The sequence below is a fragment of the Pseudorca crassidens genome, chromosome 7 (assembly GCF_039906515.1).
Source record: "Pseudorca crassidens isolate mPseCra1 chromosome 7, mPseCra1.hap1, whole genome shotgun sequence".
Lineage (NCBI taxonomy): Eukaryota > Metazoa > Chordata > Mammalia > Artiodactyla > Delphinidae > Pseudorca > Pseudorca crassidens.
The window spans coordinates 27,415,041-27,437,165 of record NC_090302.1 but is presented as its reverse complement, the minus strand read 5'-3'; the positions used below and the strand labels follow the sequence as shown (position 1 = coordinate 27,437,165).

Below are 22,125 nucleotides of genomic sequence, written 5' to 3'. Positions count from 1 at the left end.
ATCTCACACCAGTCAGAATGGCACTCATCAAAAAATCTATAAACAATAAATGCTGGAAAGGGTGTGGAGAAAAGGGAACCCTCTTGCACTGTTGCCTGGAATGTATATTGATATAGCCACTATGGAAAACAGTATGGAGGTTCCTTAAAAAACTAGAAATAGAACTACCATATGACCCAACAGTCCCACTACTGGGAATATACCCTGTGAAAACCATAATTCAAAAAGAGTCATGTACCACAATGTTCATTGCAGCTCTATTTACAATAGCCAGGACATGGAAGCAACCTAAGTGTCCATCAACAGATGAATGGATAAAGAAGATGTGGCACATATACACAATGGAATATTACTCAGCCATAAAAAGAAACGAAATTGAGTTATTTGTAGTGAGGTGGATGGACCTAGAGTCCTTCATACAGAGTGAAGTAAGTCAGAAAGAGAAAAACAAATACCGTATGCTAATACATGTATATGGAATCTAAAAAAAAAAAAAAAAATGGTCATGAAGGACCTAGGGGCAAGATGGGAATAAAGACACAGATGTAGTAGAGAATGGACTTGAGGATACGGGGAGGGGGAAGGGTAAGATGGGACAAAGTGAGAGAGTGGCATGGACATATATACACTACCAAACCTAAAATAGATACCTAGTGGGAAGCAGCCACATAGCACAGGGAGATCAGCTTGGTGGTTTGTTACCACCTAGAGGGGTGGGAAAGGAGGGTGGAAGGGAGGAGATAGGGGACATGTGTGTATATATATATAGCTGATTCATTTTTTTATAAAGCAGAAACTAACACACCATTGTAAAGTAACTAGACTCCAATAAAGATGTTAAAAAAAACAACAGGGGCTTCCCTGGTGGCGCAGTGGTCGACAGTCCGCTTGCCGATGCAAGGGACACGGGTTCGGGCCCCAGTCCGGTAAGATCCCACATGCCACGGAGCGGCTGGGCCCGTGAGCCATGGCCACTGAGCCTGCGCGTCCGGAGCCCGTGCTCGGCAATGGGAGAGGCCACAACAGTGAGAGGCCCTCGTATCGCAAAAAACAAACAAACAAACAAACAACATAACACTTAAAAGAATTGAATTTCAAAGACCAGGCTTAGGTAGGGGAACCAAAGATCCCACACTTTGTAGAAGGTGGTCTGAGGCTAGAAAAAGCTCCGGGAAAGAGGACAGGGAGAGGGACAGTGAAGTTCAGCTGGATCCTAAGACTTAATGAACAGAAAATTTGAATAAATGAAGAAAGGCAAGAAAGCATTCTTGAAGAGAAGGAATCAGTACAGTCCCAGAATGGGCTTTATGGAGCAGTGAAAAAGACCATCTGTCTATATATGGATAAGTAGTAAAAAATACAAATAGAAAGGTGGGCAAGGAGCAGACTGTGGGGGCAGTAAATATCCTGCTGTAACATACGGGTGAGAGAAAATAGAGAAGGTTTATTTGAATCAGAGCATGATGCCTTCAATAAACACTTCTGACTAGATTACTACTCACAGCCACAGTGCTAAGGGCCGAGGTTCATTCATTGACACAACAAACATTCATGAAGCTCTTTCAAGGGCGGAGTAGGGATTTGGGGAAATTTAGGTTCACACAGACTCATCCCCAAAACCCTGGGATCCGTACAGTTGCAGGACAGAGGACAGAGACTTAGCCAGGTGGTCGTAAGCCACTCAGGTGACTCAGGTAAGGTCAATCCTAGGAATTCCCAGCCAGTTCCAGGCACGGACACAGGGAGTCCAGGAGCAGGAAGTGCTTGAGACTGAGGGGTACTTCGTGTTGCTCTGGGAAGTGGGGCTCAAGATCAGTGCTGCCGGCCTCAGAAAAGCACGCTGGGACCAGGGTAGGGTCTTATCCAGGGGGCTCCAGGAATTAGAACAGGCATTTGAGGGCCAAGGCTCAGTTAGATGAATTGGGGCAGGAAAGTCAGTAGTGAGGTCCTAGGCTCTGGGGAAGTCAGCGTTAGGCCTGGGCCCCACAGTGCAGGCAATGTGAGAGCTGTGGGGAAGAGGCTGGAGCTATTTCTACACCTGCTCCTTCAGTCAGAAGCCAGGACAGGATGGGCTGTCCCTGTGGGGACACCACAAGGCCTAGCTCTGGGATCTGGGGGAACTGAAGCCAGGAGAGGAGATGGACCCAGTAGAGGTGTTCAATTCAGGGTCTTAACCTGGTCCTCATTTCCCTATTGTCTGTTCATCTCTGAAGACTCTGGTCTCCAAAGGGTGAAGAAGAGGTATTCTAGTTGTACTAGAAGCACAGCTTTGCTAACAACTGACATCACTCTCTCCACCCTACCTCCTATCCCCCCAGGAAAGCTTGGGACCCCATCTGCTGGGATCATAGGGGTGGTGAATGGAGGGGAGCCAAGCACAGGTATATCTTGTTAAACAGTCTGCTTCAGCTACAGCGTAAATCTCAAAATCGGGTCTGAAACCTCAGCTGATAAACCCACTTGTTTCAGACAATTTCCAAAGAAACCAAATCTCCACCAGCTAGAAGAGATGGATGTGCTCTTGGGTAGTGCAGAAGTATCTGTGTTATGAAAAACAGAGGTGAGAATTGTGGTGAGAAGTCAGGGTTTCCTCTGAAGGTTTTTTATTGGTTAGATTTAAAGTAACATCCTTTAATCTTCCTAAGATGCCCCAGGGGAGCCTCCTGAAAACATCTGCTGGATTTGAGGGGTCAGGGAGTGCCTCCCTCATCCCCTCAGTATATGTGTTTGGTTTGGGATTTGTCAGTCTGGGAAGCTGAGGGCTCTGGGCAGCTCAGGCCTGGCAGATTTCCCCCCACCTGCCTAAAACTCAGCCCAGGGAGACAGAGGACCCTCCCCAGCCCAATTCTGCACCTTCACGCTCCAGCCCCTGGAGCTGTGGCCTTTATTTCCAGTCCTGGTCCCCCGGGGCTGCATGAGGAATGAGGACAGCTGATAAGCCTGACATTATTGACTTTATGGGGAGTATTCAATGAATTTGCTTTCTGCAAGAAGGCTGCACTCTTATCTGCTGCCCACAGAGCATCTAAATCCTCATCTAGGGGACCCGTTGATGAATCATGTCTCTTATACAAAGAGCAGAGAATGTAAAGTGGAAGAGGGGAGTCGCACCCCACCCCTTTCTTTTCTCCAGTACCTGGTTCTGCCCACCCTCACCACCCTTGCTTTCCCACTGCACTTCGGTTTATTGGCTGGAAATAGAAGCACTCACAGCTCCAGGCCTACAAAGTTGAGGCCAAGCCAGCCTGGTCTTGAGAGTGTCAGCAGCTGGGCACACCCAGGGCTGTGCATCCCGCTACTTGGTAACTAAGGGAAGAAAAGCCCACTCACTTGAGGCAGTTACATGTCCTGGTTTTTGCTGCGACGGTCAACATTTGCTCTGGACAGAAATACCCGCCTGGCCTCAACACCAGGTGTCTTGGTGGAGAAATGTGTGTGTGTGGTGGGGGGCAGTTACCAAGGGGTACTGGGTCTGGGGAGCTGGAGAGTGAAAATTAACTGGAAGAGAGAGCCTGATGCTCAAGGGAAGCTTTTCTTTCCCCCCTCTCTGACATCTCCTTAATCCATCCAGCCCTGGGATGTTGGCTTCAATTAGTGGAAGGAAATAAATGCTTCTTAGTAGCACAGGACCCAAAGCAACTGGAAGGAGAGAGGTGAGAGCCAGGATACTGAGTTGGACAAATGAAAGAAAAATATCAAAGTACCCTTTGGAGAAAATTAGAGGCATGTGTTCATATTCCCCATCTAGTTTTTGGGTAGAGTTTTCTGGTAATAAAATGAGTATTTATTGAGCAACTATGATTTTATTAGATGCCTATTACCACTGTTTAAAGCATTTACTCCTAGTCACTAACTTCATGTACATTAGTGCACTGAGTCTTTACAATAATCCATGAAGTTGATATTATTTCCAGTTTACAGCTGAGAAAATTGAGACTGGAAGAAGTTAAGTAACCTGCCCAGGATGGCAGCTGGTGTCAGAGCAGGAATTCAAACACCAGTCTGCCTCCAAAGCCTAATGAAAGGCCTCTCAGCTTCTATACAAAGCTGCTTTCCATTTGGTATTTCTCAGTACCTTTTCCCACTTAGTCCACAGCATATCAATGAGTATTTATTACTCCCAGTTTATAGAAAACAGGCTCAGAAGATTAATTTCTTTTTGCAATTTGACCAGCTTTTTATTTCTTAAATAAGTGGCCAGTTTGAGAAAGTTACAATGCAGCAGTGAGCCTCTAGACCAATTAACAAATTCCTCTACTTAAATGCAAACCAGTAGCCTCATCATTGTGCTTATCCCAGGCAAGGCACTGGGTTAGCAGACAGAAAAGAGGGGAGACAGGAAGAAAGGGCATCAACGGGGCAGATGAACAACAGTACAGAGAACCTTTGCAAATCTGATTCCGGATTGTGGTCGGATCACTCTCCTCACCTCCACCTTCTTTATTCAAACAGGGCTCCTTACATGTGGATCCAGTTGAGGACCATCCCTGAGATTCAACGTTCGTTCACTCCTTCTTAGATGGAGGATGTTTGGTAACAGGCTGTGGCAAGCTTCCAAGTAAGGATAACTTATTTACAGAGTAATATTGTTTCTCCTCTTTTGTCACTGAAAGTCACAGTGTGCTGCAGGGGGGAAAAACCCAGTGGACAGCAGGTGTGCTTCCTCCTAAATCGGTATAATTTTTTTCCTTTGTTGTTCCTATCTATGAGTGTGTCCAGGGCCACAAAACCTGTGTGCCTCAGGGACTCTGGCCTAAAGATTCTAGCAGCTTTACTTTTCTGTCATGATTAGGGAATGACCTCAGGGAAGTCCCCAAATGATGATGAAACAGCCAGATCTCTCTTTCCTTAGGAGAGAAGATCAAAGCTCTCATCCCTCCCAACGCTCGGGTAAAGATGTGGGCCACATCAGTGTATTTCTTCCTTCCACGTACCCTGGTTTCCCACATCACCCGCTTTCATCATAAAGCAGCTACTTGCTCTGTTATTTTTTTCATTCAGGGGAGGGTAGAGTAGGGGAGGCGGGAAGAGGAGGTTAGCTAATCAGTTTGCCCTGTGAGTCCTATGAATGGAGTGACATTAACATCCACGAGAATTTATAGCCCCTGCTGGCTCTGAAAAGACGTTTGTGTAAAAATTGCTAGTAAAACAGTCAGCTGTGTTTGAAGGCTTGTTTCTTTGGGCATACATTTTAGAATTTAGTTAAATAATTTATTTGGGAGCTAAATTGTGGGGGAGTGGTATTTTGTTTTGTCTAGGATAACACCTTGTCATGTAACTTTATAATGAAAATATATAATTTCTCATATTAAATGAGAAAATTGGGTGAAATGACTAGTGTGACACTTAGTACTTAGTGCTACATAATAGCGGTAGAGAATTCAGTGTGTGGCCCAGAGTTGGTGCTCGATGCCACCCCCTAGGTCAAGCCATCATCCTCTCTCGTCTGTATTCCTGTCACAGCTTCCTAGTCTCCCCACATCATTTATTGGCCCCCTCCATGCAGCAGCCAGAATGTTCTTCTCATCTCCTTAAAAAACAAATTAAGCAATCACCAGAAACTCCTTCCATGGCCTTAGAAGCATTCATTTCACAGAAACGAGCTATGTGACTTCTGACGGAAAGCAGGGCAAGCTGAAGGCAGCTGTTTGGAGAAATGAGTCAGTGCTGTCTTGCATTCATTCATCAAAAGCAAGTAAACTAGAATGAGACTTGCTTTAAAGAATTCAAAATGGAGATGGGGGTGCTTTTAAAAAAGAGGAGGGCTTCCCTGGTGGCGCAGTGGTTGAGAGTCCGCCTGCCGATGCAGGGGACACGGGTTCGTGCCCCGGTCCGGGAAGATCCCACATGCCGCGGAGCTGCTGGGCGCGTGAGCCATGGCCGCTGAGCCTGCGCGTCCGGAGCCTGTGCTCCGCAACGGGAGAGGCCACAACAGTGGGAGGCCCGCGTACCTCAAAAAAAACCCCAGAGGATTCAAAGGAGTTTAAATTTCCCAAATAAAATATCACAGAAAGATAAAACCTATGACCAAAAGTAACACCCACATACTGACAAATTTAGTTGTAAAAGAATTGGCACAGTTTTATTTGGAAAAAGCAAATTTATAAACAGGAGTTGTAATATCACAAAACAAAATGGAATTCATGAGAAGAAGCAAGGCAAAGAAGATCATTTTATGTTGACACAGGGCACAATTCTCTTAAGTCAATAAAACTTCCAAGAGTCTTTATGTGCAAAATGCATTGTATCTCAAGATATAAATATTTAAAGCAAACACTCTTGGAAAAACCAAAAGGAAGGAACAGACACAAAACAGTAGAGGGAGATTTTCACATAACTCTCTCTAACAGATCAAATAGACCAAAACTCCCATGAATATAGAGGATCAATTTAATGGATGTATATAAAAAAATTTTATTTTTCAAACAAAGGCTATATCTCCTTTTCTATTACCTACGGATGATTTATAGAAGTTTTACCTAGAGAAACTCTTTATAAATATCCCAAAGCAAAAACAATATGGAGCATACCTTTGACTACACTGCAATAAAATTAGAAGTTAATAGCACATGGTTACCAAAAAATACAACAATAAGGAAATTTTTTAAAAGTTTCAAAAGAAAAGTAAACAACAGATGTTAGAGGCTAATGGCAAAGATACTGCAAATGGAAGTGACGGATGACACCAAAGGTATATCAGAAGAAAATTCATAGCCTGAAATGCTTTTCTTATTAAACAAGAAAGAATGAAAATTAATAAACAATCTAAGAATGGGAGATGGAGAAAGAGCAAAATAAACATAGGCAAATGAAAAAGCAGATTTAATAAAGGTATGGTAGAAAGTGAAATAAGTCAGACAGAGAAAGACAAATACAGTATGATTTCACTCATGTGAAATATTAAACAAGCAAAAACTAAAACTTAGATGAAGAAAATGGAATAGTGGTTACCAGAGGGGAAGGGGAGGGGGCGAAATAGCTAAAAGGGGGTCAACTCTATGGTGACGATAGAAACTAAACTTTCGGTGGTAAGCACGCTGTAGTGTATACAGAAGTTGAAATAGAATGTTGTACACAGGAAACTTATATAGTGTTATAAACCAGTTACCTCAATTAAAAAAGATGAAACCTAGAAAGTCAAAATAAATAAATAAATAAAGATATAGTAGAAATTAATACATTAGAAAATCAGAAAAATAGTGAACCACAGAGGTAGTTTTTTAAGAGAAAAATAAAATGGACAAGCTCTGCAAGCTAATAAAGGAGAGAGAAGTCCTAGACACATAACATGAGGAATGAGAAAGTTGATAATGTAAATACAGAGATATTTTTGAAAGCATTTGTTACCGACCAGGGTTCTTGGCCTTCCCCAATCAATGAAAATTGACTAGAGGCCATAGAAGGAATTCAGGCAAGGCTTTACTGGGGCCCCTGTTGCAGCAACCGGAAGCGAGAACAAACCACAGGTTCCTTTGTTTGCTTGCTCCCTGAGGGGGCGGTGAGCTTGTTCCTTATATGGGGCGAGGACAGGGGTGTGTCCAGGGGTCTCGCCGGAGGGGTGGCTGGGGTGGCTTAGGTGCTTTGCCCACCCCTTAGGTGGTGGGGTTTTCTTTATTTTTTTTTTATTATTTTTTAAATTTATTTATTTATTATTGAGGTATAGTTGTTTTACAACATTGTGTTAGTTTCTACTGTACAGCAAAGTGGAGTTCCCTGTGCTATACAGCAGGTTCTCATTATTTATCTATTTTATACATATTAGTGTGCAGAGGGCATGAGCACTACCCTGCTTTTGCTCCAGGCTCTTCAAAAGTGGCAGTTGGGCTTTTTGGTCTCTTTGTATCTTTTGTCCAGAATTTGTCCCAACTGCGCATGCACACAGTTATTTTTAGTCCCCGACAGTTTCTTTGTATTTTGCTGCTGGAGGAGAGGTGTGCCCAGGTGCAAGCATTGCAGCACTGCAGCAAAGGGGCCCAGGTCCCAGCCTGTCTCACTTTGAGTAACTGTATATAACACTTTATTAATGAATGTGAAAATGTCAAAGTTCATATGTCAAAATACCAAAGTTGACTTGCAGGGTAGCACACTTGAAGGAACAAAATCTATCTAGGATTTACTAGTAAATTTTATTAACTATCAAGAACCAGCTAATTCATGTGATGAACAAATTGATGGAAGCTTAACAATAGATGGATGGAAGGGGGGCTGAATGTATGACTGGATAGATGGAGAAATAGATGGTTGCTTTGGGGCCTGGATATGCAGAATTGGGGATTGGGAGGGGGGTTGAGAATGAGCAGGGAAGAAGGGAGTTTTAAGACTGGTTGGAGCTGACGCTTGACCTCCAGCCAAAATGACTTTGGTCCACAACCACCTGGGCTCACAGGAGTCCCTTCTGAAAACCTCAGGTTCGTCTTTTCTGAAGCTAACAGCCCCAGCACACAGGACTAGAGATCCAGCATTCACAGGCTAATCCAGACAGATCAATTAAGACAGCAGAACCAGAGAGGCTGACAATGCCCCAGCCCTCCTAGGGACCTGCTCTTCTCTCCCCAACCCTCTCATCCCTCCCCAGGAGCCCGCAGGTGCAGTCTCTCCAGGGGGCGGTGAGAGCCATGAATAGTAAGGGTTTTAGCTCAAGCACACAGAGGCGTTTAGCTGCCCAAACCTAATCCCCCAATAATCGGATTATGTAAATTCCTACTTCAACCCCCTTCCCCTGCAAGACCTCGCCCCTAAACTCTCCACACTGGGAGACAGGATGGGAGAGGGCCCATCATGCTGAAGCATCACTGCCAGTGGAGTGCTGCACCAAGACGGCTTCCCCCATTTCAGAAATTATAAAACCAACAGTAACATGGAAGAAACTTCAGAGGAGAAAACAAATGTCGTGCTGCACCAAGACGGCTTCCCCCATTTCAGAAATTATAAAACCAACAGTAACATGGAAGGAACTTCAGAGGAGAAAACAAATGTCAACCCCGGTTGCACTGTGCCAACACATCTGTGCTCCCTTCTCCACAGTCCTCATCTTTCCCCTCGTCCTGTCTCTCAGTCCTCGTCCGCTTGTACACAGGTCCTATTTTACACTTACTGTTGCTTAACTTAGCCTCACACATTTCCAGTCTTGCTTCCTAGTTGCTACACTTCTTTTTTACAACTGTAGAACGTGCCATTAAGAATATATTACCTCGCAGGCTTTTGGCCGAGAGGAAGGGTAATGTAGGTTCTTGGTTTAAATTCCAACATGCCCTCTATCAGGATTGAGGTACAACAGGTCGGGTGGGAGACCTGGGCACCATGAGGCACCATGAGGCAGCAGTTCCCCTCAGTGGCACACAGAGACAGACGGCAGAAAGGACAAATCAGGGCTGCTCACTGCAAATATTAGAGTATGTTCCCAAAGGCCCCTTTTGTGCCTATGCATAATTGACCCATTCATTCTCTCCAACCCGCCCTCTAATCCATCCGCTGACTGCCACCAGAATGAGGCTTGTAACTGTAAATCAAAACACATCACTCCCATGTTCAAGGCACACAGCTGCCTTCATATGGACTGCCCTCTCCTCCACTCATACGTGTGTAGTTCCTATCCAGCATTTCCCACTTTTGCACCCAGGTGATCGGGGACCCTGCCTTGGACTCTGTGCTTTAGATGGACCTGCTCTGGTCCTCCTCCAATGCCCACCAGGTGCCCATTTCCCACATTCTAGACCACACCCAGGGTATCAGGGACCCCTGAATTTATACCACACTCTGTATATCCAGAACCCCTGCATTTCTGCTCAAATGGCCCTGAGTCTATTTTCATAACCTTCACAGGGCTCTTCCTTAGGTCCGTGTGGGCTGGGATTCCACGTCATATACACAAGACCCTTCACAGAGAAGGGGGTGGGAAAAGAATGGGAATGTGGATGGGTCAGGAGTCTCCATTTGTACCCTTGTCCTGAGCCCCACATATGTCAGAGGCAGCCCTGCCTCAAGGCCTAGTTTAAATGGCATCCCTCCCACAAGCAATTGCTGATCCTCCAGCTAGAATCTTTGCCTCCTTAACTCCAATTTCATACTCTCTGGCACTCAGGACTGTCTGTCTTGTATTTAGTCATTTTTGTCATGTCCTCTTCCTCCCAAAGACTGTGAACTCCTTAAAGGCAGATACAGAATTTTCTTCACTTTCCTCCTGCCCTCTGAGAACTAGCAGTTTATGCAACAACTTTTTTATTTATAATAAGAACTGTATGCATTTATTTTGAGGAGGGGGACAGACAACCCCCAAATCTCAGTGGCTTACAACAGCAAAGATTTATTCCTCACTCCTGTGATGTGAAGGCTGTGGTTGCCTATGGGTTTGCTTTATGGCTTCCAGGCTGAGAAAGCAACCCCAGACATTACTTTCTCATGTCTAAGCCCAACCAGCAATCACTCTTTTTTTTTAAACATCTTTATTAGAGTATAATTGCTTTACAATGTTGTATTAGTTTCTGCTGTATAACAAAGTGAATCAGCTCTATGTATACATATATCCCCATATCCCCTCCCTCTTGCATCTCCCTCCCTCCCACCCTCCCTATCCCACCCCTCTAGGTGGCCACAAAGCACCGAGCTGATCTCCCTGTGCTATGCGGCTGCGGCTGCTTCCCAATAGCTATCTATTTTACATTTGGCTGTTAGAGCTTCTGTTCTGTCACCACCATGTCAAGTTTGCTCACATTCCATTGGCTGATGCAAGTCACATGGCCAAGCCTGGAAGGGAGTGAGGAATTGCTCTCCGTTCACCTACATGGAGGCATTGCCAGTCACATGACAATGGGAGGGGTTATATAATCCTCTCACAAGGAAGGGAGCCAGTAGTTGTAACAATAATACAATTTACCACAGTAAAATTTATAGTAGTCTGACTGTGTACTAGGTACAGTGCTAAATTTTACAGATGAGGAAATTGAGGTAGGGAGAATTACATGATTTACCTAGGGTCACATAACTGGGTACATCAGGGATTTCAACCTGGGTAATGCAAATCCAGAGTCCTTTGCTCTTATCCACTAAGCTTTAATGCATTTGTGAATTTATTGTGCCAAATCCTATGCTGGTACCTTCAGAGAGTGTGATGCCTAGAATTTTGTTACTTACCCATTCATTTATCAACCAACATTTGAAGAATGCCTGTTCACTGGGTTTGAGGAGGAGACAGACGAGATAAATGGGTAAAATATTACTAAATGGGGGTGAGTGCTAAGGAGAAGAATAAAGCAGGGCAGGAGGATGGAGAGTCCCGTGTATGTGAACGTGCAATTTTAGATACTGTGGTCAGAGAATCCTCATGGAGAAGGTGACATTTGAGCAAAGACCTGAAGAATGTCAGCTCCTTGAGGGCAGAATTTGTGTCTGTTTTGTTTGAAGTTGTATCCCCAGTGCCTGTAACAGGCACTGGCCCATAGCAGACACTCAATAATAATTTCTGAATGAATGAAAGGAGGTGAGGGAAGGAATTATTTGGATAACTTGAGGGGGAAGAGTGTTTCAGGCCGTAGAAACAGACAGTGCAAAGGCCCTGAGGCAGGAGGGTGCCTGGAGTGTTCCAGAGCTGAGTACACCCCAAGGAGAGAAGGAACACACGGGGTCTGGTAAAATCTGGGAGCCATTGTTAAGACTTCAGCTTAACTCTGAGTGAAATGGGGAGCCAGGGGAAGGCTTTGAGTGAGAAGTGACAGGAACCTGACTTGGGTTTTCATAGGATCATTCTGGGTGATGTTGGAGAATGGACGGAAAGAGGAAAGTACAGAATCAGGAAGACCAATGAGGAGGCCCTGAAATACCAAGTCCCCGGGGCACTCTGGAAGCTGGGATGAATAAATCTGGGGATCTGTCCGGTGCAGTGATTGTTAAATTTCTTTGTGCATCTTCATCTGCTGGGATACTTAGTAAAAACGCAGATTTCGGACCCCATCCCCAGAAAACCTGATCTGGTGGTCTGGGTTGTGGATATTGAGATCTGCCTCCCCTCACCCATGATTCTGAAGCAAGTGGTTCTTGAACTACAGTTGGAGACTTACTGGGCCTTAAATGATTGACATCTGATGAGTTAACCACGTGGCATGGACTTTCCGAGGTTTGTAGACGTGGAAGAGGGTGGGTACGTCACACGCCCGGCTTCGCCGTGGCCGGGTAGGTGGCACGACCCCTCCCGTCCCCAAGCCTTAGGCAAAGCAGGGTTCTCCTTCCGCCTCTGCTCCGTTTCTGGAACACAGGGAGGCTGGTCCTGGGAAGCGGGCGCGCCGTGGGGGGAGGGGGGAGGGAGGGACCTGCGGAGTCCGGGTCAGAAAGGGGCCCCCTGGGTCCCCGAGACAAAGGGCGGTGTCCTATAAAGGCGGTAGCGGAGGCGCGGCGCCCAGGCGAGGGCGACAGCTACGGCGCGCGCGGGCTCCTCGATCTTGGAGAGGAGGTGCGTGGACTCCGAGAGGGACGTGGGCACTGCCGGGGCTGGTGGGCCAGCGGGTCTCCGGCGCAGCTCCCCGAGTCCGAGCCGCACTCGCTGCGGAGGGCAGGGGTGTGGAGTTGACTTGGTGGCAGCCACCAAGGCGACTCGGTGAGAGAACCTGGGGGCTTTTCGCGGAGCAGGGGCGGTGGTGCGGCTCCGGGGGAGCCTGGTGGGTCCTCTAGCGCGTGTTGGCGGGGCTGCTGCGCCTTGGTGTCCGATGCCCGGGCACCCCTTGATGTGTCTCCGAGGGCCGCTTAGGCAGCTTCTGCGTCGGGATGAGCGACTCCTGGACACCTGGCAGGTGCGAAACTTTAGCTGAGATGCTTTCCCGGACGCCTGAACTTCATCGCAAGGCAGGCGCTGCCGGCGAAGGGGAGCAAAAGTTATACAAAGAAAAAGGGAAAAGCCGGGAATGAAGCGGTCAAGGGCAGCAGGTTGGGCGGGGTGGGCGGCGAGGCGCGGGTGTTGAGTGCGTTTTGGAACAGGTGGCGCTCCCAGTGCGCCGGGAGCGCACCCAAAGACCCGCATTCATAGCAAATGTACTTATTTAGAAGAGTTGTCTACTGAGAAAAGTAACTGCATAATAGTATGTATTCTGATTTTTAAAGGATACATATATTTTATATAAAATATATATGTGTGTGTATATATATATATATATATATACACACACACACATATATTATATATACACACACCAAACTGGCTACTGCTGGGGAATGAGTTTGAATAGGTAGATGGATAAGGATGGTCTTTTATTTTTTGCTTTATCACTTGTGTACTGCTTGAATTTTTTTTTCTAAAGTTATCATGTGTTATTTCTATAGTAACTTCAAAAGGCAAAGCTGTGCCTAGTGTTGGAGGTTAGGCACCTTCCCCTAATGAACTTGTATAAACCACACTTCACTGCCCTCTTTCTGGACAGTGTTTCCGCTTACTTTTAAAAGAAAGATGAAAGAGACAAATACACAGGACCAAAGGCCAGAAAGAGAAATTTAAAGTTTTATGAAAAAAGAGCAGTGTGAGTCTGAATGCCTGGGACAGGCCACCATAGAAATGTTAGCTGTACTTCTGTGCTGCAACCTTTCTAGCTGACCTGGGCTCTGTGTCCAGGAAACACCCACACGAAAAAGCAGCACCTTTTCTGGGGGCATAATTGTTCTTTTCTCCAGTAACCTGTTACCTTCTGTGGTGACAGTATAAGTAGAAGTTTGTGCACACCTATATTCCTATTCAGTTTACCGTGACATTCCTCCTGTCCAGGCATTCTTAGTCTGGGGCCCATGACACACACCCACTCGGGTGTATGGATAGAATTCAGGCGTTCTATATATTTAGGTGGGAAAAAATTACATCTTTATGTCTACTGACCTTTAGTTTAAATTTAGCATTTCCTTTATTTATGAATGTGAGTAAAAACTACTTTGGCACTAGTCGTGCTGATGACTTTGTCACCAATAAAAATCATACTTTCAACTCATGTTGCAGATCTTCTGAAAAAATCATTTAAGTATCACTACTTAGAAATGATGGTAACAAATCTGTTTAATGTGTTAAGAGTGAAGCACAGGTATTACTGTCTTGCTTTTTAGAATTATTTTAATACCTATGAAGTATAATTGGTTATTTTATGTGTCTATTTTAATTCATACATTTAAAACTCTTATTCTGAGAAGGGAACCAAAGGCTTTTTCCTTCATGTATTTGAAATCATTGTTCTGAGATGAAATCCGTCCCTAGGCTTCCCCAGACTGCCAAAAAGGTCCATGGCACAAAAAAGGTTATGGACCCTGACTCAGCAGGAGTCAGTGGTGACATAGATGCATAAATACTCAGGCTTGGGACACAGGCTCTGCCACACAGGGATGTGTGACTTGGGACAAAAAAACTTCACGCCTGTTTCAACATCTGTCAGATGTTCTCTGATTCTGTGGCATCTGGGGTACTTTTTCAGTTCTTAAATTACTCTGAATCAAGATTAGCAGCCATCACTCCTTGCAACAGGAAAAACACTAAATGCCACTTTCCTTTGATTTATTAAGTCCTTAGCAATTTTCCAGTGACCTCTACTTTGAGTTTTTCCAGCTTGTTAAATCACTGATTTCTATTTCCCCCTGTGGAGAAGGAGAGTAACACACTTGAGGATAAGTCAACAAGTAATTATTAAGCATGTCCTAGGATGGCAAGGCTACGTTTCAGAAGCCTTCTCTTCTCCCCATTTCCTCTGTCTGCTTCTCACAATAGGATGGAGCCCTCTCAGAAGAGAACACCAGTTAGTTTATCCTGCCTAATCTTTTCTTCCCAGCTTGAAAAAGACCCCCCATGGGACTAGTGAATGAGCTAAAGCCTCTTTTGACAAGAGAAGCTTAAAAGTGACTTTGCTTCCACAGTCCTGGCTGCAAAGCAACCAGCCTTGGTGTGAGCAAAACTGCATAGTTTTTTAAATCCCCTTGATTTAGGTTCAAACCTTCATATTTTAGGTATAGTTGGATACAGGTCTGACAAAGCTCATATTTTCATTGTAGATCCAAAGGCTAGGTTATTTAGAAATAACTTAGGTAGATAAAAGGCAAGGGCAGGGCACTGTGGCATTTCAGCATAGAAAGAGGCCTTGGGGATCACTCCGTTCAGTTTGAAAGCCCCCTAGAATGCCTGAGTTCGGTGCTGTTTCTCTGCTCCTAGAGCCCCTGTGCTTCCCTCTCTGTGTCACAGGGCAGTGGGCTCCTCAGTGTCCAGCAGTGAGCACAGTGTCTGGCACGTAGAGTCAGTAAGTGTTGATAGTAAAGCTTAGAGTGCATGTGACTGTCTTGGATCATGGGTCCAACTAGGAGTGTCTCCACAGAGAGAGGAAATAGACTTAAGTGGCTGATGGAGGGAGCCTGAGGCCAGCCGGTGAACTTGAGCCGCTATGATTCTGCTCACCACTGGCTTCTCAGCACAGCACTGGCCTCTCCAACCCAGGCAGAAGCAGGAAAGGCATCAAGGACCTGCATGGGGAAATGTCCTGGGGGGCATATATCCTTGTAGCTTATTTTATACATAATAGTTTGTACCTCTTAATCCCTTAGATACTGCTTCCTTCTCAAACATAGTTTTGCTAGGTCTCAGAACTCCTGTTTGGAGAGTAGAGCAGTGTTCTCAGCATTGGGTACACGCGGAGATCACACAGGGGTGCGCTGCTTGGATCTCACTTCAAGAAAAAACTTGCAGTTCAGCTGCAGGGAGTGCAGTTAGCTGACAGCCTTCAGTGGCAGTGCCCTCAGGAGGGGGCCTCCGTTCTTCCGGCAGCCCCCAGCCTATGAGTGAGCGTGGCAGCGCTGCCAGGATCTGGTGATTTCTGCCCAGTGGGGTCTCCTCTACAGTCACTCTTTGCCCTAGAGCTCCCTGTTGGGTTGACTGCCATTTTAACAGGTCTGCATCACAGCCTACCCTTTTGTACCGTATGTGCCAGTTTTTAACCCTCCAACTCCTTCCTGCAACGTGGGCTGTTAACACAAACAACAGGTGTGGAAGGAAACTGGCACTTTGAGCGGCACCTACCAAGTGCCTGACATTCTACATGGCGCTTTGTGTAACTTTTCTCAGATATTCGGGATGTTTACCTACAAACTCATATCCTCAGGAAAGCCCAAATAAAACTAGGAGATTGGGATTGACATATATCCACTAATATGTATAAAATAGATAACTAATAAGAACCTGCTGTATAAAAACATACATAAAATAAAATTCAAAAAAAGAAATAGAAAAAAGGTAGAACTTAGGGAAAAGTTCAATGGCATTGACCCAATCATTTTGGTCTTGACATGGTTCTTTTACACCTTTCTCTAGTCAGCAAGTGTAGCTCTGGACTTGGCCCTTGGTGTGTGGGACCTTCTGCTGTGATTTTTAAGTGTTTATGTATGTGCTGCCTCCTCCACCAGACCATCCAATAAGCTCCTTGAGCACCAGTACCCAGTCCTACCATGTCCACAAACCCATGGAACAGAACAGGTCTACAGGAAGGGTTAAAATAAAGCAACAAAGGCAGCAAGAGCCAAGAGATTACAGTAGAGGCTTGGTTACAGGAAAACAAGGGGTCACCCCCAGGAATATTCAGTACCTCACAAGTCATTTTTCTTTATAAATATATTTATTATTTTGTTGTATTTATTCCCCAACACTTTTATAGCCATTACTATGTGTCAGGCACTGTTACAGTGATTTACAAATATTAACTTATTTCATTCTCCTAAGAGCCTTTGTCTTCCGCCAGTGGCTGTGGGCATGGGGGGCTCTGGGATGGCCTGGAAGCCTTTATAGGAATGAAAAGGAGGATTGGATCTGCTCTTTAAAGAATGTGTAGAAATAGGCAAGAAGACAGCAAGGAGGGAATTCAAGGGACAGAAAGATGGCATGTGTGAACGTGTGGAGTTAGGAATATTTACTACTCTTTGTGGGCACAGGAAGGGGCCCTCTGCCCAGGTTGCTGAGACTGGAGCAGGCGGCAAACTGATAGCCATAAACCGAGAGCACCAAACGTTGGGTGCTGGGCTTTGGCTCGTTTGCTGATGCGTCATAAAGGTTCCCATTAACGTAGGTTAATCCAAGCCACCTGAACAAAGGGGCCTATGCCTCTAAATGTTAAAAAGGGCACAATTAAGAATTGGCAATATGCGATAATAATCACCTCTCCCAGGGTCGGAAAGGTCATCCAAATTCAACCTTGGAGAGCCTGGATATCTTCCACAGCATCCACGCCAAATCGTCACCCCCCCCCCCGCCCCTTTTCTTCTTTCGTCACGCTAAACAACCCCACTTCTGCTCCTCACGCAGCTGGGTTTCAAGGCTCTTCATCATCCTGTTCATCCCCCTCTAAATGTGGTCCAGTTTAGATATTTTAGCTCTTACACAGCGGGCCCAATCCTGCAGATGAGGTCGGCCAGCTAAGAGGAGAGTTGTGCTGTCACCTTCTTCACTCCAAATATTATCTCGTTAATGAAGCCTAGATCTCAGCACCCACCTTTTTAAAGAATCTATATTCAACTCTCTATTAGCAAATATATGTTTTATTCACACACGTACTCAATCCTACACTGTGCCTGATTCTGAACAATTAGGAAGAGTTGGTTATAACAGTAGTAATAGGGGTATTAAGATAAAACCACATTTGAACTGGAGGCTTCAAAACACCCAGGGAGAGAAACGCTGAAGGAAGGTGTTCTTATCCTGCCCTTTCTTCTGCCATGTTTTCTTCCCTTGTCAAAGGAAGATTCAAAGCACCTGGAAATGAGGCAATGCATTTCCTAAGATCTGAGTGGAGAAGACTAACATCTCAAGTTCCTGGCAGGACATGTGCTACCCAGCAGGCCTCTGACAAGGTATTGGCCCTCAGGGCCCTTTCTTTTTCTCGTCTCAGGAGCTCCAACATGACCAGAAAGATCTTCACAAACACCAGGGAGCGGTGGAGGCAGCAGAACGTCAACAGTGCCTTTGCTAAGCTGAGGAAGCTCATCCCCACTCACCCTCCCGACAAGAAGCTGAGCAAAAACGAAACGCTTCGCCTGGCGATGAGGTACATCAACTTCCTGGTGAAGGTCTTGGGGGAGCAAAGCCTACAGCAAACGGGAGTGGCTGCTCCGGGAAATATTCTGGGCCTCTTCCCCCAAGGACCCCACCTGCCGGACAGGACTCTCCTTGGTGATTACCAGGTTCCATCATCCGGCCCAAGCCACCACATTCCGTAGTGGGGCTCTGGCTGTCGTCACCCCAGGCAGCACTGGTTCAGAAGTAACTAGCTGTCGACAGCCTTTTGCATGTTCCAGAGTCAACCTGATGAATAATTTGTGAGGCATGAATTTAAGCTTCATAGGAGGTGGCTCAGGGTCGGCTTCAGGATGCTGAAAGGGACCATGAGGAACGTGGCTTGGGCGTCTGTCACCCCCCACCCCCAGGGCTTCAGTCAGATCAGCCTGTCTCTGTCTATGTTATAAATCTGGGTTCTGCATAAGATGTTGTTTGAAAAAAAAAAAAAAAAAGACCCTTAGGTTAAAAACTGGTTTGAAAATCACTGTTTTACTCCGTATGTTTTCAGTTATAAGAAAGTTTTCTCAAAATGGATCTCAGATGGTTGAGTAGAAAATGCTTCCCTCTGAACATATTTTAAAGTTTGTTTTGAAAAATGAGGCATATTTGATCAAGGGTGAACAATGTAAGACAAATGAAAAGATAGCCCTTGCAGAAACCAGCCTGGAGACTTGCAGGAACATCTGTGAAGAAAAGACCCTCCTGACATGTGAGGACCACAGGAAGGCAGCAGATACCTGTGGAAGAGCTCTGCATCCTTTATCTCTATGGACATGTGAGGTGTCACTTGCACAGGGCTGTGTATGTATATGTTATCTCTAAAGCCAAATGGTGGATTATACCTGTGAGAGGAAAGGACCTGATAATTTACGAGAGTTCATAGTTTTCTTATGAAAACCAGCTAGCTAAAATAGGTTTTCTAACCCCTTAGTTTCCCATGTCAGGTATCAAAACTTTTAATTTAGCCTGAGTTTCTGCTGACTTAAGACCTGTAAAATTCAAATATAATGATGAAAATCTAAATATTACCATTTAATAGAGAGCTTAACAAAAGATGTAGACAATAGGAATGTTGATACCAGACTTTAATGAATTCATGAACATGTGATTTGTTTTCCCTGCTATGGAGCATTAGCTCAGTCTACACTGGGAGAGGCGGTACCCACAATGAGTGAAACAGCGTGGATCTGGCAGAACTCACCCCCTTGTGCCACCCTGATGATGCTTAGATTCAAAAAGGGATCCCATAGTTGAGCCCAGAATACAAATAATGTCATTTGATTGTCTATGGGACATTTCATGTCCCCCAGAGTTCTTGGTGGTGCATTGGTTTTAAAACCGTCTGAACTACAGGCAGGAAATAGATGGATTTGAGATCATGTATGCACTGTAGAGGAATTTAAATTTTCTGCCACTCTAGAAAGAAGGTATTTGATTTATGAAAGGCTGAAATGAGCCTCTTTGGTTTGGTGCTTAGAAGAAATCTGGATGAGGCGCCCTCAAAATCTCATTCTCCCAAAATAGCAAGGTCATAATGTAAACTCTACACAGCGTTGACGCTTGTAGAACAACGCGTTTATCAGAAACAATGCATTTTCCGTGTAGATCCTTTCTTTAAACTGCATTCAGTAAATGTCCCCACAGACCCAGAATAGTCCTGGGAAACACATAAGCACAGAGACCAGGGGATTTCCCCTGAATTTGCATTTCTTTCTCATGAGCTTATGTGGACTTACATTTGTCCCCAAACTACCAGGTGATAGTACATCTCAAAGCTTTAATGACAGTTTGTCAATTGAGTAATATTGCTTATTCTCTCATCTGGCATTAACTCAAAGTAACACTTTTGACAGCATTTTTATATTAGCCTCATGTTGCTGAGGAAGGCAGAGAAGACCTCTTTGCCTGAACACGGGATTTTACTGCTCTTCTCAGAATGAGTGCACTTCTCTGCTGCTGGGGCCATGTCTGTTGTGCACAGAAGGCCTTTCCACTGAAAAGTAACCGAGTACCGCCAAAAAGCCGTGAGGAGATTGAGTATCGTTAAACTAAATGAGGGAACAGTTATTTAAAGAAACCCTATAGGAAATTCCTACAATAAATGAATAAACATTTAAAATATTACTTAATGTAATTCATCTCTTAAATGATTTCTTTTGCAAGTTGGATTTTGGCCTATCAAGTTGTGTTAGGTTAAAGTGACTGTTAAAAGGAATTGTAGTTATATGGACCAAAACCTTGCCAAGGTATCTGTGAGACTGGAAGCTAATTCTAAAATCACTCCACAGCCTTCCTTGGTGTCCTGTACTTACGGCTTGGTGATTGCAGTAGTAAGAATTTATGGTTCAAATGAATTCTAGTTCACTGATGGTACATCTCTTTATGGGCCATTTGCACCCAAAAGAAAACTTTAGACATATTATATCATTTATGCTACTCTGTTACTTGAAAACAAGTGTTTGTTCCGCTATGGGCACCACTGGAAACTTCCGGAAGCCAAGTATAAACAGGCCCATTTATTTATACAGATCATTAGATTGGCGAATTCTACTCCTCCTTTTACAGAGGAGAAAACAGTCCAGAGGGTTTTGAAGTAACTTTCCAGAGGTCACATGGACAGTTAGTGCCACCCAGGACATAGTGTGAGATCTTCTGAGCCAGCACGTCCAGCCTGTCTACAGCCCTGTACAGCCACTAAGGATTTTAGGATTGAAAATGGCCAAGCACCTCATTATTAGACTCATCTCTTTTCAATAGTGTTCAGTGATCTTCATATGCCTTTTAATTGAATTATTGTGCTTTGTAGAATGTGATTAGAGGTACCAACCAAAGATTTTATTTGGTGATGTGTTTTGTGAGTTTGTAATCATTGATTCTAAATTGCTATTTAACTATTAACTTATTGAAAATAAATTATTTAAGAAAAGAAATTGTTTTTTTTTTCTTTAGAAAGTATTTCACAAATTTACTAAGCACATCCACCCATTCTGTCCATCCTTTGAACCCCACTCCCCCTGTTATCTTGAGTCTAAAAAAAAAATCTAGGGCTTCCCTGGTGGTGCAGTGGTTAAGAATCTGCCTGCCAATGCAAGGGACACGGGTTCGAGCCCTGGCCCGGGAAGATCCCACGTGCCGCGGAGCAACTAAGCCTGTGCACCACAACTACTGAGCCTGAGCTCTAGAGCCCACAAGCCACAACTACTGAGTCCACGTGCCACAACTACTGAAGCCTGTGCACCGCAACAAGAGAAGCCACCACAGTGAGAAGCCTGCACACTGCAACGGAGAGTAGCCCCCACTCACTGCAACTAGAGAAAGCCCGCGCACAGCAATGAAGACCCAACACAGCCAAAAATAAATACATTTATTAAAAAAAAATATCTAGCATCCCCTAATTAGTCCCTCCCTTCACTTCATTTTTCACACAGCTTCCTAACTGTCCTTCTCAAATCACAGCTATGGTCAGGTCGTCCCCTGCTATCAAACCTTTAGTGTCTTGTCCACCAGACTGAGACAGATGCCATACCCCAGCAAACCAAGCCCTCTGCAGCCTGGCTCAATGTACTATTCCCTTTACTTTCCACAATTGCCTAAGTATTTTATACCTGCTAATGAAACCACTTCACTTGGTGGTCCAACAGGCCACACTCTAATACCTCTGACTTTCCTCTTGTGAGTCCATCTGCTTGCACTAAATTCCACTTGCTAAAATCCTTCATGACTGATCTTAAATACCACTCCTTCAGGAAGCTTGACTCATCTTAAACACCACCTTACATGAAGTCCTCCTAGATTTCCACGACTCAGTCTAATTTCTCCTTTTGTAGAATCCTCTTACATGCTTCAAGACCCTTACTTCCTCTCCCCTGTGTTATATACATCTTGTGCATATTCTGTCCCCAGCAACAAGTTAAGATCTCCTTGAGGGCAGTGACAGTTTATAACATTGAGTCTTCACAACAGCCTTGCCAGTGACCTCACTTTTAAAATGAGAAAACTATACCGAGACTAGCTCCATTAAGAATACTCCTCTAGCCTCCCCTGAAAGACGACACTGAAATGCAACTTGAACAGGCTGAATT

General features: G+C 44.8%; 2 protein-coding genes and 1 long non-coding RNA gene across 8 annotated transcripts in view; 2 read left to right on the top strand and 1 right to left on the bottom strand.

Annotated features, from left to right (window-relative positions):
* The window catches only part of FKTN (fukutin), an 89,414-nt gene extending 84,921 nt beyond the window's left edge, over window positions 1–4,493 (top strand). The window contains exon 11 of one of the 2 annotated variants that reach the window (XM_067743760.1): window positions 4,453–4,493. In XM_067743760.1, the coding sequence (XP_067599861.1) occupies window positions 4,453–4,478 (26 nt within the window). In that variant the 3' untranslated portion in view covers window positions 4,479–4,493. The remainder of the gene's footprint in view (window positions 1–4,452) is intronic. The other variant, XM_067743759.1, reaches the window with a different exon arrangement.
* Window positions 1–22,125, bottom strand: part of LOC137227607 (uncharacterized) — an 83,438-nt gene that overhangs the window by 24,858 nt on the left and 36,455 nt on the right. The gene's annotated exons all lie outside the window — the stretch shown is intronic.
* Window positions 4,453–20,973, top strand: TAL2 (TAL bHLH transcription factor 2). 5 transcript variants are annotated; one of them, XM_067743765.1, is made up of 2 exons: window positions 4,453–4,558; window positions 17,853–20,973. In XM_067743765.1, exons 1-2 carry the CDS (start codon window positions 4,527–4,529, stop codon window positions 18,202–18,204), a joined length of 384 nt encoding a protein of 127 aa, XP_067599866.1. In that variant the 5' UTR covers window positions 4,453–4,526; the 3' UTR covers window positions 18,205–20,973. The 5 variants fall into 5 exon arrangements, with proteins under 5 accessions (XP_067599866.1, XP_067599869.1, XP_067599870.1 ...); XM_067743768.1 differs by having other exon boundaries at window positions 4,470–4,558; window positions 17,877–20,973; XM_067743769.1 differs by lacking the exon at window positions 4,453–4,558 and adding an exon at window positions 12,231–12,442 and having other exon boundaries at window positions 17,877–20,973.

Coding starts and splice junctions, on each gene's coding strand:
- TAL2 (XM_067743765.1), top strand. CDS start 4,527: ATGTTTGGTAACAGGCTGTGGCAAGCTTCCAA. Junction 4,559..17,852: donor AGGCTGTGGCAAGCTTCCAA/GTAAGGATAACT, acceptor ATTGGCCCTCAG/GGCCCTTTCTTTTTCTCGTC.